The sequence below is a fragment of the Falco punctatus genome (genome assembly GCF_963210335.1).
Source record: "Falco punctatus genome assembly, chromosome: Z".
Lineage (NCBI taxonomy): Eukaryota > Metazoa > Chordata > Aves > Falconiformes > Falconidae > Falco > Falco punctatus.
In genome coordinates, this window is record NC_137586.1 from 68,873,837 (window position 1) to 68,889,222 (window position 15,386).

At 47.9% G+C, this 15,386-nt stretch overlaps 1 protein-coding gene and 1 long non-coding RNA gene across 6 annotated transcripts in view; one reads left to right on the forward strand and one right to left on the reverse strand.

The window, feature by feature from the left end:
- Positions 1–637: 637 nt before the first annotated feature.
- On the reverse strand, positions 638–7,882 carry XPA (XPA, DNA damage recognition and repair factor). Its single transcript, XM_080373000.1, has 6 exons — positions 7,631–7,882; positions 7,152–7,271; positions 4,928–5,033; positions 3,122–3,287; positions 2,347–2,464; positions 638–868 (listed from the first exon to the last, which is right to left on the reverse strand). Exons 1-6 carry the CDS (start codon positions 7,788–7,790, stop codon positions 720–722), a joined length of 819 nt encoding a protein of 272 aa, XP_080229126.1. The 5' UTR covers positions 7,791–7,882; the 3' UTR covers positions 638–719.
- A 1,178-nt stretch (positions 7,883–9,060) lies between these two features.
- LOC308056984 overlaps positions 9,061–15,386 on the forward strand; it is a 38,654-nt gene continuing 32,328 nt past the window's right edge. The window contains exons 1-3 of one of the 5 annotated variants that reach the window (XR_013925054.1): positions 9,061–12,584; positions 12,684–12,709; positions 12,880–14,608. This is a non-coding gene — a long non-coding RNA (uncharacterized lncRNA). Of the gene's footprint in view, positions 14,609–15,386 lie in introns of all 5 variants that reach the window. The other 4 variants (XR_013925052.1, XR_013925053.1, XR_013925055.1 and 1 more) reach the window with 4 other exon arrangements.

A 15,386-nucleotide genomic window follows, 5' to 3' on the forward strand; every position in this document is an offset into this window, starting at 1 on the left:
TGAGAAATTTGAAAGTAAAGCCACCCTCTACTGAAAGCAAACATCATTCAGGCACACTTGAAGAGACTGACCTTGGAATGCTACTCACCACCACTACCACAGAACAGGTATTTACCCTATCATTTAAAAGTTTTAAGAGTAATTTTGACATTTTAAGAGTCACCTTGGGTCTAAAACTTGCAAGAAAAGCAGCAGAGAATACACTTACAGAAGGACTCTCCCGTATGAAACGTGGTAGAGATGTGTCAGAATCTTCCCAGGAACAGGCAGCTTTTCTTTGGAAGACTTCTCCCTTAATGGAGCCAAGTCTTCCAGCAGAACCTGCTCCACGACATGGTCTCCAACAACCAGAGGAGGTGCTGTATCAGCTGGCTGCCCTCCACCCACCCACAACCAGTAAACAGTACCTGGAAACCAGACATTAGGACAAAAACCATGTAGCCTTCCTCCTCCCTAACAGAACCAGTCAAGCAGTGGGACGTTCACCTTAATTTCATCAGCATATTAAGTGGAATGCCCACACTGAACTGTTAAAAACAAGTTTCATTCTACACCAAGATCTAGCTTAAAAGCCAAAGCTTATTGTTCTGTACAGAGCTTCTTACAACCGAGGCACATCACAGGATTTGGCAACAGCTTGTTCATAATTAGCATTTATTTGACTTTAATACAAAATACCATTTAAAAGGTAATGAAATAAAGAAAACACAGATTAGACACTACATCTTCTCATAAGTTAACTCATGGCCACATACAGTACATGTCTTTTTATATGTATCTTCATCTATGTTTTTTTCTGGTCCATACTCATGTTCATGGATACTTGTTTCTTTCTTCCACAAACTACTCCTCACAGCACGGCGGAGTTCTGATGAGAAATAAAAGACATTTTTAAGATTTATTAAAATCTTAAATAATGGTTAATAAAACTCAGGCTAACCACCTTTCTGAGGACTACAGATGACAATCTGTTTGTTGCCTGTCTTCCCTAAGTTTTGGGTGAGAATCTGCTATTGCAAGAACAAGCTTTGACTTGCCTTGCAATCATCATCTTGTTTGCATGTTTTAAAGGGCAAGAACTACCCTGACACAAGTTGTCACAAGATCTCATGAGAGAAGATTTTAGTTCATCTGGACTAACTTGCCCACTGCCTTTTTACAGGAAGCCATTCAAAAGTACCCAAAAGAGGTACATGGAATGCAGAGTAATATTTTATAAAATAAAAAAAAAAACTCATTTGTTTTACATGACCAAGAAAGCGTACTTCTCATTCAGGTCACTGTAAGCCTCCCAAATGACTGTGCATTCTCTAAGCTTTATGCCCAATAATGTGAGTTGCCTCTGCAGCAGCCGCAGTGAAGTCAGCGGGTTTTCAAGAGAGCACAGGCTGGCAGCCTGGCAGCACAAGATATTATCCGGATGTTGCAAGTGGGTGGCAAGCATACCGAACAGCAAAGCGTAGTCACGTTGTGAGCCAAGCCGTTCAGGCTGCAAACTTTGTCACGTTAAGGCCTGTACTTGCGCTGAACTCTGGCATCTTGGCTACAGTCTGCTGCCAGCCCTTCTGTGTGCTGAACATCAATGGTCAAGACAGGGGGTTATTTGCTCAGTCTCCCATTCCACCTCCCCCAGATAATACCAGCACAGCCAGCTGGAGCGCTCTGCCTCTCTGAATACCAACCCAAAGCAAAGCATGGATGCTACGGGCAGCAGAGACATCATGACAAGCCACAGCTCTTGCAAAGAAACAAACACGGTCTTTTTTTAAAATTACTAATGCGTCTGTGCTGAAAGTATTTTTCAGAAGTTCTACCCATTAAATACTCCTAAATACTAACTGATCAGGCAAAACCAAGGATAATGAGCCCTAGAAACAGAAGCTGGGAATACTGCGAACAGAGAAAAGGCATTTTCTGCCTTCATTTACAGCTACTCCACCTGAATGCACACACATGCCAGAATTATAACCCACTTCCACAAAAATCCACACTCTTCACATGTCAGGAAAAGTAGCAGGATCAATCTATGGCACAGGCTGGGTCATACCAAATTTAAAAGCACCATAATGAACCATCATTAATTGAATTCTGTCACTTACATCATGCCCATAGGACAACAGGGTAATTCAGGTTGGATGTGCCCTCAGATCCCCGGTCCAACCCTCCGCCCAAAATAGCCAGCTATGAGGTCAGACCAGACTGCTCCAGTCTTACCCACACAGCTCCTGAAAGCCTCCATTTTGCCACACTGAAGATTTTCTAAATAATTTAATCAGATGCAGAAACGAATTCAAACAGAACTGTACTTTACTTCAGGTACTGCAGTATGTAAGTTTAACCCTTTACCTTTAACTTTCTTATCAAACTTCTTCTGTTTCATCTTCTCTCTGTTGTCACGGCGGAGCTCCTTTGCTTCTTGCAATGATTCTTCACTACCCCAGACTTCAAGAGAACGCTTGACTACCTACAGGATGGACATAAACGTGTTTCTTTTTCCCCTGAAACGATAGAAGTTAACTATTCTAACTCACAAATTTAATTTTTTTCCTACACATACAAAAGCCAACTCAATCTTGCCTCTGCCTCCCATCTGTCTCTGCTCTCGACTCGCCAACACTCCTTCCACAGTTAACAGGCAACATTGATTTTTAGTATCGGCTAGATATAACTTACGGAAGTTAAACCCAGCTCTGAAGCAGCATTCCTACAGAAGCAGCAAACAAGAAATGACAAGGCCCTGGAAAACCTACTTCTTTCCCCGCTGCCCGAGGGCAGAGCTGTGTGAACCTGAAGCCACAGCTACAAAGGGCCACACACTGCAGCAGCTGCCACAAGCACTTCAGAGTAGCACTGAAAGGCCATGCACTTTGTGACCTCTAATTGTACAAACCACTGAGGCTGTGGTCCACGAACATCTTTAAAATGCTCTCAGGAATTTGGATCATGGCTCTTTAACTATACAGAAAATTTACACAAGCTACATGTAATGTAAGTGCAATATAAGTATAATGTAAGCTTTAACAAAATCCCTCAGAAATCAGAACTGAAGCGACACCATTTTGGCTACCAAAGTTCCACGAAGGTAAAAAAAGGTCTGAAATACTCTTAACAATTTCCATACCTGTAGTTTTAAATAAAGTTTCATGTCACCCCATCGCGAATTATGAGGGTTTTTCTTCACTATGAATCTGAGCACTGGTTCTCTCTTGTCTAAGTCACAGTCTTTGAGAAGATACTCTTCTTTTGCTTCTGTCCTTGTTATAAGCTTATGTTTATCTTCAGCATCTCTGGAAGATGTAAAATAATGATGAGAAAGCTACACCTGAAACCCACATTATTAACATCTAAATCCCCATTGCTTCTACCATTCCTGAAACACAGGCAAGCCCTCACCCTCTCCGTTTTTATGTATGCAAAAACTTTCGAAACCATCAACCTAGCTAAACTTCAGGATCAGTTTCCTGAAATGAAGTTTAAAAAAATCTCCCATTTGAGCACACACAGGCTGAGACTTCTTCCAGAAGGGTTTTGCTTCTATTTTCTTATGAGAGGGAGTAACTGAAACTTAAGAGTATGAATTACTTTAGGCATTCACCTAGCCCAGATGCAATTCAAGAGGACAAAAGTACAAGCCTGACACATGGTCAAGAGAGAAAGAATGTGTAATCTGAGACAGGTCAGACCACCTGAGAATATACACACTCCATATGCTTCTAGATCCCAGAAACAACTAGCAATGCAGAGCACTCGTTTCTAAACGCCAGCCAGTAGGCAGAGAAACCGCAAAATGAAGACCTTGAAACACTGCAACATTTATCAGGCAGATAGTGAAAAAGTGTAAACACAGCAGCATTTAAGTTAACGAAAGATTACGTTTACGCAACCCTGATAACCTGCACGAGCCAGAACAGTCTGCCAAACAGCAAGTGCTAGCAACAGTCACCAAGGAACTACTAATGCAAATGTAGCTTTACTAGAATTCAAAGTCCACAGTAAAAGCTAACGCACCGAGGAATCCCTAACGTTCAGCTACAAGAGCTACTCAGTCTGAGAGGAAAACCGCTTCCAAGGCTCCTAGCGCTGTCCTTAACATCCCTTTTCCACCCATCTTACCTTCAAGAGACAGCACTTTGCCTGTAACGACTGTGAGAACTGCCTACAGCATGTGCATACCCAGACCGCACCCGGGAGAAAGCAGGGAAGCTCACAGAACAAACTCCTAGCTGCAATCTTCTCCCCTCCCCCCACCCCCACCCCCCATTCATTCTTGCACTCACGGGTACTTCGGTCCCTTTCATTGCCCTGGTTATTTTGAGCTGTGGGAGCCTCTCCTGTATCGCAGCGGGCTGCCTGCCTTCCGCTCAAGGTCGAGCTGCAGCCTACCCTAAGGCTCGGCCGGCCACCTCCCGTGGGCTCCTGCCCTTTGGCTGCCACCCTCCCAGCCCCCAGCCCGCTCCCGCCGACCAAAGTACCAACTCCACTCGGGTTAACGCACTAGGACTGCAAATAACTCTCCTGATCTTACCTCCCTCTACCTCAGAAAGCAGACGCTCTTGCGTTCTGTCAAGTTTTTCAAGCTGCTCGAGTCTGCGACCAGACAGTAATGCCCAGGCTGACGAACACACCAAACTGCACCCCCCACCCCCCCCCGACATCGTGTTCCCCAACGTCATGTAAAATAAAAATCTACTTGTGTCCCCTATGCTAAGACAGGCTCCTGAAACAATGCTCCTGTTCTTCACCCCCATAATGGAAAATACAAGAGATTATCAGTCGACTTCCACTTACTTTTTCAGTATTAAGTTACTGAAAAATGTCTCTTTGCTGACAGCCATTTTAATTACACAGAATTATTTTAATTAACTAAATTATAAGCCAGCAATCTTTACATAAAATAAAGCTTCCCCCTCCTGATTATTTGTAATACCTGCAATTATCACATGTCGCCCAATCAAAGTGCTGCATAAGGTAGGAATCCATGAATTCTTTGCCACAGTCTCCACAGATGAGATAGTCAAATTCTAGTACGGGTGCTAATGGAAAGAAGTTTGTTTTTTTTTTACTAACTACCACGTTAAAAACCAAGCATCTGGAGTTGGTATTACAGGCAATTTTACTAAAATTTACATTATATTCTCATAGTATTTTTTTACAGACTAGTTTCACTCCTCTTTTAAGTTTTCCAGAAAGATACAGTACAAACTCAAACCCGGTATCATACAATCCCATCTCTGCTGGTGTTATTTCTGTTCTTGCTGGAAGGTTCGCTGTATTAAGTATTGGATTTCAACATTCAAATGCACACATTTGTTTCGACTTAGCCATTGTTACAAAAAAAAAAAAAGAAAAAGAAAAAAAAGCAGTCCTCGGCATTTCCCCATAAAGTGCTTCATATCCCCTCCTACAGCTTCCCTCCGTTCCGGCCCTCCATAATACGTCCCCGATTTAGAGCGGACGCACAGGCAGTAACGGAAGGAAGCAGAGAAAGGGGATGCAGTTCGAAGAGGGTGGGCTAGAGCAGGAAGCAGTACCGGAGCTGCACTGGCATCATAGTCCTCTCAGCTCTGCTCCAGTTTTTTTCCTAGCTCAGCCACACCTGCCTCTCCCTAAACGAGCTCGATGGAGGCCTGGGGCGGTTGGCAAGGCTCTTGTCCATTCCAGCTGGCAGAAATGGAGGTGGATGGCCAGAGAGCTGCTAGGAGTGGAATGGGGATGGAGCTCCACTACAATCCTCTCCCCAAGCCCTCTCAGCACTGCTCCAAGCCCAGACTCATCCCAGTGCCGGCCATCACTTCTGGCCGAATCCTCGCCGGGTAGATCACCTCCAGCGTCATCGCCATCTGCTTTACATTCCATGGGACGCCAAGAAACACCGATTTAGGTAACCGCGGCTACAAGGAATGTTCCTTTTAACAGTAACATTGTAGTTCTAGCAGAAAATTAACATTTTTATACAGTTTCACGAACTGAAAATGAGGTAATACTGCAGAATATTAACAATACCTGAAACAGAAGATTAATGCCTGGCATGCAGCACCATACATTTTTAATTGCGTTTGCATTTATAGCAGGTTCGATCTAGCAAAGACGACATTTTATGCCAATTCAGTCCTGCTACCGACAGTGGGATTCTTAGTACTTCACATAGTCATGCTCTTACATCACATTTCATCATTTAAGGCAGTACTCCCGAACGTGAAGACGTTTTATTAAGACAATGACATTATGAATTACACAGCAAAAATACCCCCAGTGCACAGGCATCCCACACCTACTTAATTTATTTTTAAACATTAACCCCTCAAAAAAAGGAGGGCTGCCAGTTGTTTACAGTCTTAACGAAATCTGGTGGCGATTTCTAACAAAGAGATACGCTGCACCAACAGCCCCGCAGCTGATTCAGAGCAGAACAAAGCAAGACAAAGGCAATCCCAGAGAAGAAAGTGAATCTATTTTGGGATCCTTACTTCTCCATTTGCTTTTTGGAGGCACAATATCACAAGACAGTATGTTGAAATCCTCCACCAAACGATCAGCAACTTGGCGTCAATACGTTTTATAACGATAAAAGCTGGCACTGCAGCAGTGCTCTGATCTTGGCATGCACGGTATCAACCTCAAAATCCCCAGAACCGACGAACCCGCGAAAATTTACACTTATTTTGGTCTTAAAATTCAAATTCCCGAAATAAATAGTGGAAATAAACGTTTATCGAGGAAAAGAGAATAAAAAGAAAAAAGAAAAAACGTGCTATACCCAAGGGCATTGACTGTGTCCTACTTCCGCGGCTTAAAATTCTTCATTTTTAATTACCGCGTATTTGCTAGCCGCTGTAATGCTGAAAGAATCGGACGCGCCAGAAATCGAGCACATGCAGCAAGACGGGCTGGGAGGGAAGGGGGGGTGGGGGGGAAGCCGAAAAAAAAAGATGGAGAAAGAAAGGGGGTGGAAAAAAAAAGCCCGGGAAAAAAAAAAAAAAAAGGCGCCCAACCCGCCCCGCTCGCTCAGCCCGAAGGCGGCTCGCTGTCGCCCCCGCGCCTTCCTGCCCTCCCCCCCCGGCCCCGGCACGCGGCGCCGCCCCCCCGGCGCCCCAGCCGCCCCTCTACCCCGCGCCGCTCCCTCCGGTGATTTTTTTTGTATTTTTTTTTACCGGGGGGATGCACGATCTTCTCGGCGGCGCCGGGCTCTTCCTCCTCCTCCTCCTCCTCCTCCAGGAAGAAGCCCCCTCCCGTGTCGACGACCTTGGGGGGGGCCCGCGCCCGCACGCCGCCTGCAGAAGACAAACGAGCCGCCGCGTTAGCGCGCGCGGCTGGGGCCGCCGCCGGCAGGGGGCGCGCGCGCGCTCCCCCGCGGCGCGAGGCGGGGGGCCGCGGCGCGCACGAGGGGCCCCCCCCTCCCCCCACGTGGGGGGAGGGGGGGAACCTCGCGCGCCGCGGCTTCCCCCCCAACCCCCCCCCCGCCCTTCCCGCTCCTTCTCCCCGCCGCCTCCCGCCTAACGGCGGCGCAGCGCCCCCCCCCCCCCCGCCCGTCCGTCTCCGCGCCCGTCTCCCCGTCTCCCCCCCAGAAAAAAGATAAAGGGCGCGGGGAGCCGCCCGGCGAGGCCGGGCCCGTCCGCCGCCGCCATCCGACCTGCGGCAGGGTAGGGCCGAGCCGCCAGCCGCGCCTGCCGCAGTGCCAGCGCCCGTTGCCGGTTCCGCTCGATCTTCGCCAACGCCGCCGCCGAGAGGGGCGGCCGCTCGTCTGCCGCGCCCGAAGCCTCCTCCGCCGGGGCCGGAGCCGCGCCCGCCATGGCGGCGGCTGAGGCGCGGAGCCCCGCGGATCCCCCCCGCTCCGGCAGCGACGGCTCGCCCTTCCCCTCGCCGAGCCGCCGCCGCACTGCGCCTGCGCAGAGAGGGAGGCGGGGGAGGGGGCGGCAGGGGCGAGGCCCCCCGAGCAGGCGCGTAGCCGCCGCCTCGCCTCCCCGCACCGCCACGGCGGGCCCCGCCCCGCCGCCGTGCCGGGGGTGCCGGGAAGCGCGGGGGGAGGGGCGCGCGGGGGCTGGGGGGGCGGGGGCTGCGGCCTGCGTGGCGCCCGGCCGCGGGGGGCGGGGGGCGCCGCCCGGCCCTGCCCGGGGTGGGGTGGGGGGCGCCCGGGGGGGAAAGGGGAGAGGGGGGGCGGCCCGGCCGCGGCGGGGTGGGGGCCGAGGGTTTCATCAGTCCGGCGGGGCGGGGTGGGGGAGGGGGCGATGACCCTGCGATTTCCGAGCTGGGCCGCGTGTGCGGTTTCGAGCGCTTTCTGCACCAGCCCTGGCGCCAGACTTGAGCAACCCCGTTTGGGGAAAAAAAAAAAAAAAAAGCCGGCACCAACCACCGCCCCGCGCGGCGGGAACTCCCCGGCGGCAAATGCCCCTTTGTCCCAGCGAAGCCGGCCCGGCCCGGCGGGCGCGGCGCTGCCCCTTGCCCGGCGGGGCATGGGAGCACGCGGGCCCGGCCCCGCTCCGTCGGGCTCGGGCTCCCGCAACGCGCGCGGCCGCGGCCCCGGGGGAGGCGGCGGGTCCTGCCCGCGCCGGGTCCCTGCCCGCGCCGGGTCCCTGCCCGCGCCGGGTCCCTGCCCGCCGGCCCCGCGGCCTCCGCCACGTTCTCCCCCCCAGAAGGGCACCGTCCCCCCGCCGCGCCCCGAGCGGGCACCGGGTGTCGGTCCCCCACACCCCCACCGCTGCCCCCCGGCGTGGCGCAGGATCCACGCACCACCGGGATACGTGGAGCCCGCAGCCCGCCTCAGCGCCGAGCGACACTTAAATGGCTTTGTCATGCAAATGTGGCTCTAAGCCACTTTCGTGTAAAGCCAGCTTAGCGAGCAACAGCCGGCGAGCGGGCCCGTCCTTGCCGCGGCGGAAATGGAGGCATTGCTGCAGAGCTTGGCTCCTGCCTCCATTGCGAACCGCCGTGACCTGACGGCACGGAAGGCACCCTTCGTCCCCATCCTCGCCCACCCTTCCCTGTCACTGCGATAACTGCCGGCACTCCCCTGCTGCCCCCGGGGGATCCCCCCAGCCCGAGCCACCCCCAGCCATTTACCTGCATAGGCTCTTCTCTCTGCGGCGTCGGAAAAAACATTTTATTTCTTCAGCCGGCTGCTCGCTCTTGGTATTAACTTGCAGCAGCAGCCAGCAGAGTGTGCTGTGAACGCTGCGAAAAGGACGTGCTGCTTCTGGGAATTGGAAAAAAAAAAAAAAAAAAATATATATATATCTCTGTCGTCAAACGCAGACGAAGACATTTTAGGCGGTTCAAATATTTGCATGAGCGGTAGGCAGTTCCTGCTGTCAAGTAAAATAGCCCTCTTGTCACGGATCACAGAACCTCTTCCTTAAACATGACCAACCAAGCCCTACTAAACCGTATGCTTCCAGCAAGATTGCTCTGCAGTGTTTGCATAAAGCTGGAAAAGCGCCACAGTGAACATGTCCGAGAGTCAAGGAGAAGGGTCTATAACACGAGGTATTCAGTAGATGAAAACATAAATTGTGGTCCTGGCCTACGGGAAGCAGCTTATGAAATGGCACAGTATGAGCACACGTTTCTCCAGGCTCGGTACTCTTCCCTTCGGACTTACTGACGGTGCAGTTACAAAGAGGTTAATAAATACATTTCAAGTAAGTAAAATAAAAGTAGTTCAAAGCAAAACATTTACTAGATGACTTGCAAATCGAATTGTTTGCTTGAAAAGCAAACACACGTGTGTCTGGACTCCTTATTTTATGCTAATGCCAGTCTTTTCTCCCTTGTTCTGTGGGAGTGGGAATTCAGGGAAGAGTGAACTTTAGAGTTGTGCTTGGGGGTTAACAAGTAGTTCTGTATTATTCACAAACCAAAACCAAAACTGCGTCAAAGTGAAGTCACGTTTGAGACCCTGTGTAAGGGTTTTTTTCCAAGGGCAGAACGACTTGGTTACTAATCAAGCAAACTGGAATTAGGATTAAAAGGAAGCCAGAAGATACAAACAAAAGCAAATTCAGAGGCAAGGCACTCAAGCGAAATTGACACTGGATCGCAGCTATCTGTGCAGTGCAACTAGTGCATTATGAAGTGAAACTGTTTTAGAAGCATACTAGAGGTTTTCTTCTATTTCTCAGGGTCAGTCTGGCTGGGTAATCACAGGAGAATATTCTCCCCAGGTCTGCTTCAGGCTAGAATGAATCACATACAGTGCTCCTAATTTTCATGGTCATGGGAAGGTAATAAAACTAACAGCTATGCATTAGCAAGGGGTTACAAACTATCTCATATGCTCTCCTCTGGTCATGCGATAATGCTCATGTTTAATATTAAACACACAGGGCTTAGTGGGGGCACATGAGTTAATAATAGTGGTATCTGTGTTCTAGATAGTTTTTCAGGTGCCGTATGCCAAGTAATACTTGATATTACTTGGCTGCTGGTAACCGTGTATTAAAAAGTAGCTGTCGTTAATTGGCAAGTGTAGACATGCATTATTTCATAGCCACAGAGAACAGCATCAGTGAGTAGTTGTGCGCAGGGAGGCAGCTATGCAGTGCTTGACAACTCATCACTCTTAGAGGAAAGGATGAGCAGCAGAATGAAAATGTTTGCTGACTCTACAAAACTTTTTTAAGGTAGCAGAGGTGAGGGTCATCTACAAAGAATGTGGGTGACTAGGCAGTAAAAAAAGTCGATTAAATACCGGGTAGATAAATGCAGGATGATGCATGTGCAGAAACCAAGTCCTAACTTTGCATAAATGATAGCGATACCTGAACTGGTTGCTGCTACAGGGGAGCGAGACTTTGCGTATGTGTGGCCTGCATAAACACCAGTTTGGTGTTTGGAAAAGCAAAGCACATTTTAAGGAAAGGGATGAGGAACAAAACAGGGACCTATTTATGACACTCCACAAATCCACGTTGAGCTCGGGCCAGGAGCACTGTGCCTGGTCAGGTTTCCTGCTTCTTGGGAAATACTGGAACTGGAAAAGGATAGCAAGGATGCTCAGCTGCCTGTCTTTATGTCCCGTGAAACAACTGAGCAGGCTTGGAGTTTTCACTCAGAAGAATTTACTTACGGAGGATATGCCTGAGGCCTGTCACATCCTAAGTAACTTGGAGAGGGTGAATGGCATTTGACTCTTTGAGCAGAAATCATCAGATCTGCGGTGGTGGGAGCCAGGCTCTAACCAAACAAGAGAGGTGGTTCTTTGTGCAGTGACATGGGGTTGGATGTGTGCTGTGCCTTTCAGAACGACACCACGGGCACAGGGTGTCGTGCTGGGGTGCAGGAGAGGTTGGCCAAATGTTTGGAAGAAGGCTGTGTTGAGAGTTCGTGAACAAACACCCCCTCAGGCTCAGGAAATCCCCAGAGCTGAAAGCAGTTGGAGGCTGTGGGAGTGTTGCAGAGGAGGTACCATATATTTGCCTTGTTTTTTCCTCCTCCCTTGATGTTTGCCGGTGGCCTGTGGTGGAAACAGGACGTTGGACTGAATGGGTTCTTCACCCAAGGCAGTACACCTCTTCCTCCTCGGTATTCACAGCTAATCACACTGTAACTGATACTTAAACACCTGGAGCCACATAATAACGAGTAAGCCTGTGTGATGGGGTCTTTCACACCAGATTCTATGCTCATCTATACCAGGATTTACTTACAGAGCATCTGCTGTGCTGTGTATTTCCACTTCACCTCACGATACAGTTATTTTTCCATGTCCACAAAGCCTTGATAGCAGTCTGCATATACTTGCATTGCAGTTGCACACCTATAACCAAACCACTTTTTTGTGCTGCCTCGGTAAAAATATTCACTCCATGAGAAACAGATCTAACAGTGTCCTACTTTTCTGTGGGCTTGTCTTTTGAAGGGAGCAGCTGTGGAGCAAAGTTTCTTTACCGCTCCCCCCTCTCCCTCTCCCTCTCCCTCTCCCTCTGTTCGATGGTTTGGGTAACAGCATCAGTTTTAGCCACATTTGAATTCTGTAGCAGCATCTGACCAGCCAATGCAGACAGGCTGTTGGCTGCTGCCTCTTAGCATGACTAAGACGTTGGATTTTGTCCAATGATTTCAAATGGTTTTAAGGGAGAGAACAGTTCACTTGCATCCTCAAGGGTGAGAAGCAAAACATACCATGCCCTTTGCAATTATATTTCCATGAGGTTTTTAGTCTGATACACCCATTTCTTACGTTACCTTAAATAAATAAGTGGCAAAGTATTGCTGTCTTCTTGGTGAAAAAGAAGCATGTGACCTATGAAAAACGAAGGGAACTTGTTAAAACCGGAGAGTACACCTGCTTGGATTTGAATGTTCTCTTTCTGAATTCAGCTATGCCATAGCCCATGGATCAGAGATACGCGGTGAATCATCCTGTTGGACAGAATGGGACACGCAGAGTAAATTAAGTTTGTCATCTCTCTGTGAGATTTTCTCATTTGCTCACTACCTGTAGGAGGGGATTTTCATAGTAATGTGACCTGTCTTCACGCTCCATTTATCATCTCCCAATTGATGTATATAATCTTGGTTGAACAGATAGATAATGGAGGAAACACGTAAAGTGTTGAATGCTTGAGCAACAGATCTGAAAAGAACAGGTAGGCAAGGACTGAAGTGCAAATGTTTAAAGACAAAAATTGGCATTCTTCCCTGACAGGAGATCTTAATGCAAGTTTGTTATTATATTCTTGTTGCAGGAGATGACAGGATGTGAAATTACAATGTAAGTATCTTTCATTTACTAGCATTGTACATGACTTTTCTGTTTTATTACTTTTACTGAATAGGACTTTAATATGTTTTCTTTTAATATCAATAGAAAATATTGGTTTCACATCTGTGAACAGGAAAATGTCAAGCATGATGAAAAAATGCTGCTTTTTACTCTTTCAGAGATCACCACAAAGCTGGCTGCACACCTTTGTTGTTGTTGATTGGCAATCCAGAAAGACAAATCCTCTTGCACTATTTTACCAGGAAAATCACCTTTCTTTTCCATGCACAAGAAGAATGCGAAACTGTGGCAAAACAAGCATGTTCTGTAACTGCGGCCTAGCAGCCTTTGACAATTCGGTATCTTCAGTACAAAGAATAAAAACATTGTAGGAAAGTATGCATTTTTTTCTGAAGCTAAGGTACTGGGAGGTTTTTCTTGCCCCACCAATGGCTGGTGGAGAAGATGGTGTGGAAATGGGTCTGAAGACCTGTCTCAAGTGTCAGGAAGTTCAACTTTTGGGGTTTCGGGGCTTTTTTCCCAAACACGTGAGGCTTGTCGTGTGGATTATTCACATACCACGTAAGAGGGATGTGTGTGTTGGCAGATTTTTCCCCCCCTTCTCAGTATTCCTAACTGACCGGTTATTTAATCCATGCGAGAATCTTTCCTGTAGCAACTTAGAAGCATTAAGAAACTTTGTCTAATTTTTTAGTCATTTTTTCTTTCTATTAAAAGGATCTCAGGCATTTCTGAGACAGAAAACCAGTACATCATCTGTTATACTAATCTCCGAGACATGAGATGTAGCTGTATTGATGGTGAAAGGTTGAGTGTTCTGGAGAAAAGTGTAAAATTCTGGTCTTCCTGAAGTGTTTAAGGAGCTGGGGAATGTAAGTATTTAAAAAGAAATTCTTCAAATTTCTGCTTTGTATCATTCAATGTATTATACCTTTTTTTTTTTTTTTTAAAGCCATACTATAAAGGGATTCTTCTTATGATTGCTTCCAAGTCAGCCTGAATTTTTCCTGTATGCAGAGTAGCTGGAACAGAAAGCTGTGAAACAGCTGACAAAGTCTGCTGTAGCAAGAAAATATGTCCCAGTTACCAAGATTTAAGCAAGATGTATCTGTTCCGGTACTCACCAGTCTCTGCAAAACATTTTCGTGCCATTGTCCACAGGTCTGATCGTATCTCCTGCAGAATTTGGCTTCCTAGTGTTAGCTGCAATCGTGTGATGGGAAGTCCATCTCGCAGTGCTGCACCTCCAGCCCCCTGTCCTGCTCAGGAGAGACACCACCAGGAACTGCAGCCAGTTCAGTGTGCTGAAGCACAGAAGGAGAAGGATGATGTGGAGTTGATCTTAGTGACTGGACCATGCATTGTAGGTCCACACCAGCCAGCCTGCAAGGGAAATACGGAGCCAACTAGGAATGCAGGACCAGTGGGAGGTACCTCTGAGGGACTATGCTTGTCAACAGCATGTGAATCTTGAACGTAATCTGAATGTATCCTCTCAACATGATCAGCAAATAACTTCTGATCAGGGTCTTCACTTGCTACCTGGATTCCCTCAGTTCATTCATTTTTTTGTCTCTGGGGTTTTGTTTTCTCTAGGGGAGAACTTGGCTTGGTATGGCCTGAAAGAATAGCAGTGACCATAATGATTTAATATGCAGCTTTAATTGATTTCTCTCTTGGAACAGGGAAAAGTGGGTTCCAAAGGTTTTAATACCCCTGATTTAGTTGAAACTGTTAATGAGTGAAGGAAAATGAAAAGAGTTCCTGATGCCTCTAACTTCTTTCTTACAGGTTTGAGACATACACTACATTCCTGTGTTAATTCCCCTTCATCCAAATGTTCCTGGTTATTCTGTTCCGATCAGACTTTCACACAGCGGCAGCAAGGTAAAGCCAGATCCTCCCATTTGTTTTTGACACTGGTTTGTGCTCTTTCAGAATTGGTTTTCTTTGTGGTGTAAGTAGGCTGAGCTTTGCCTGTTTGCTGGAGCCCTTTTACTGAAGTGCATGGTATGTCTGGTCATTGCCTAAAGCTTGGGAAGTAATTTCTGAGGAAAAATTAAAATGAGGGGAAGGGGAAAGAGTTTTTTTCTCCTCCTGATTAGATTTGGGATCTTGTTAGTGATCTAGCAACATGGCACTTTTGCTGCAGCAGGAGACTTGCATCTCCTTGGTTTTCACTCAGCCGCAGTTTTAGTTACAAAAGAGGTCAAAGGCTCCTGTTTTTCAGCATCCTCTTTGAATTTGGAGGCAATTAAATGGTTCACAGCTGAGGGAAAGCATCCTCACCCGTTTAGGAAAGCATCCTGTCTAGATCTGGCAGCCACCAGCCACTGCAGCCCATGGACCACCGCTGCTGGCCCGTGCCAGGAAGGACATCTTAGCTCTGCCACCAGCTTGGATGTGCTCTGTCCCTCTGCTTAAACTCAGCCAGCTTGGACCTTGACCTGTCAAGTTTTGGATCTTCTCCAAGTCACATTTTTTCATTCCCTCCCCCCCCCCCCCCAGTTTTGGGTTTTTTTCTGGGTTTTTTTGGTTGTTTGGGTTCCCCCCCCCCCCCCCCCCCGAGATTTTCAGGAAGTTCTGAATGATACACATTTTTGTAGGTTATATTTGAATGGTTTTTTATGAGTTTCAAATCTTCTTCCTCCCCCCTCCCCCCTAG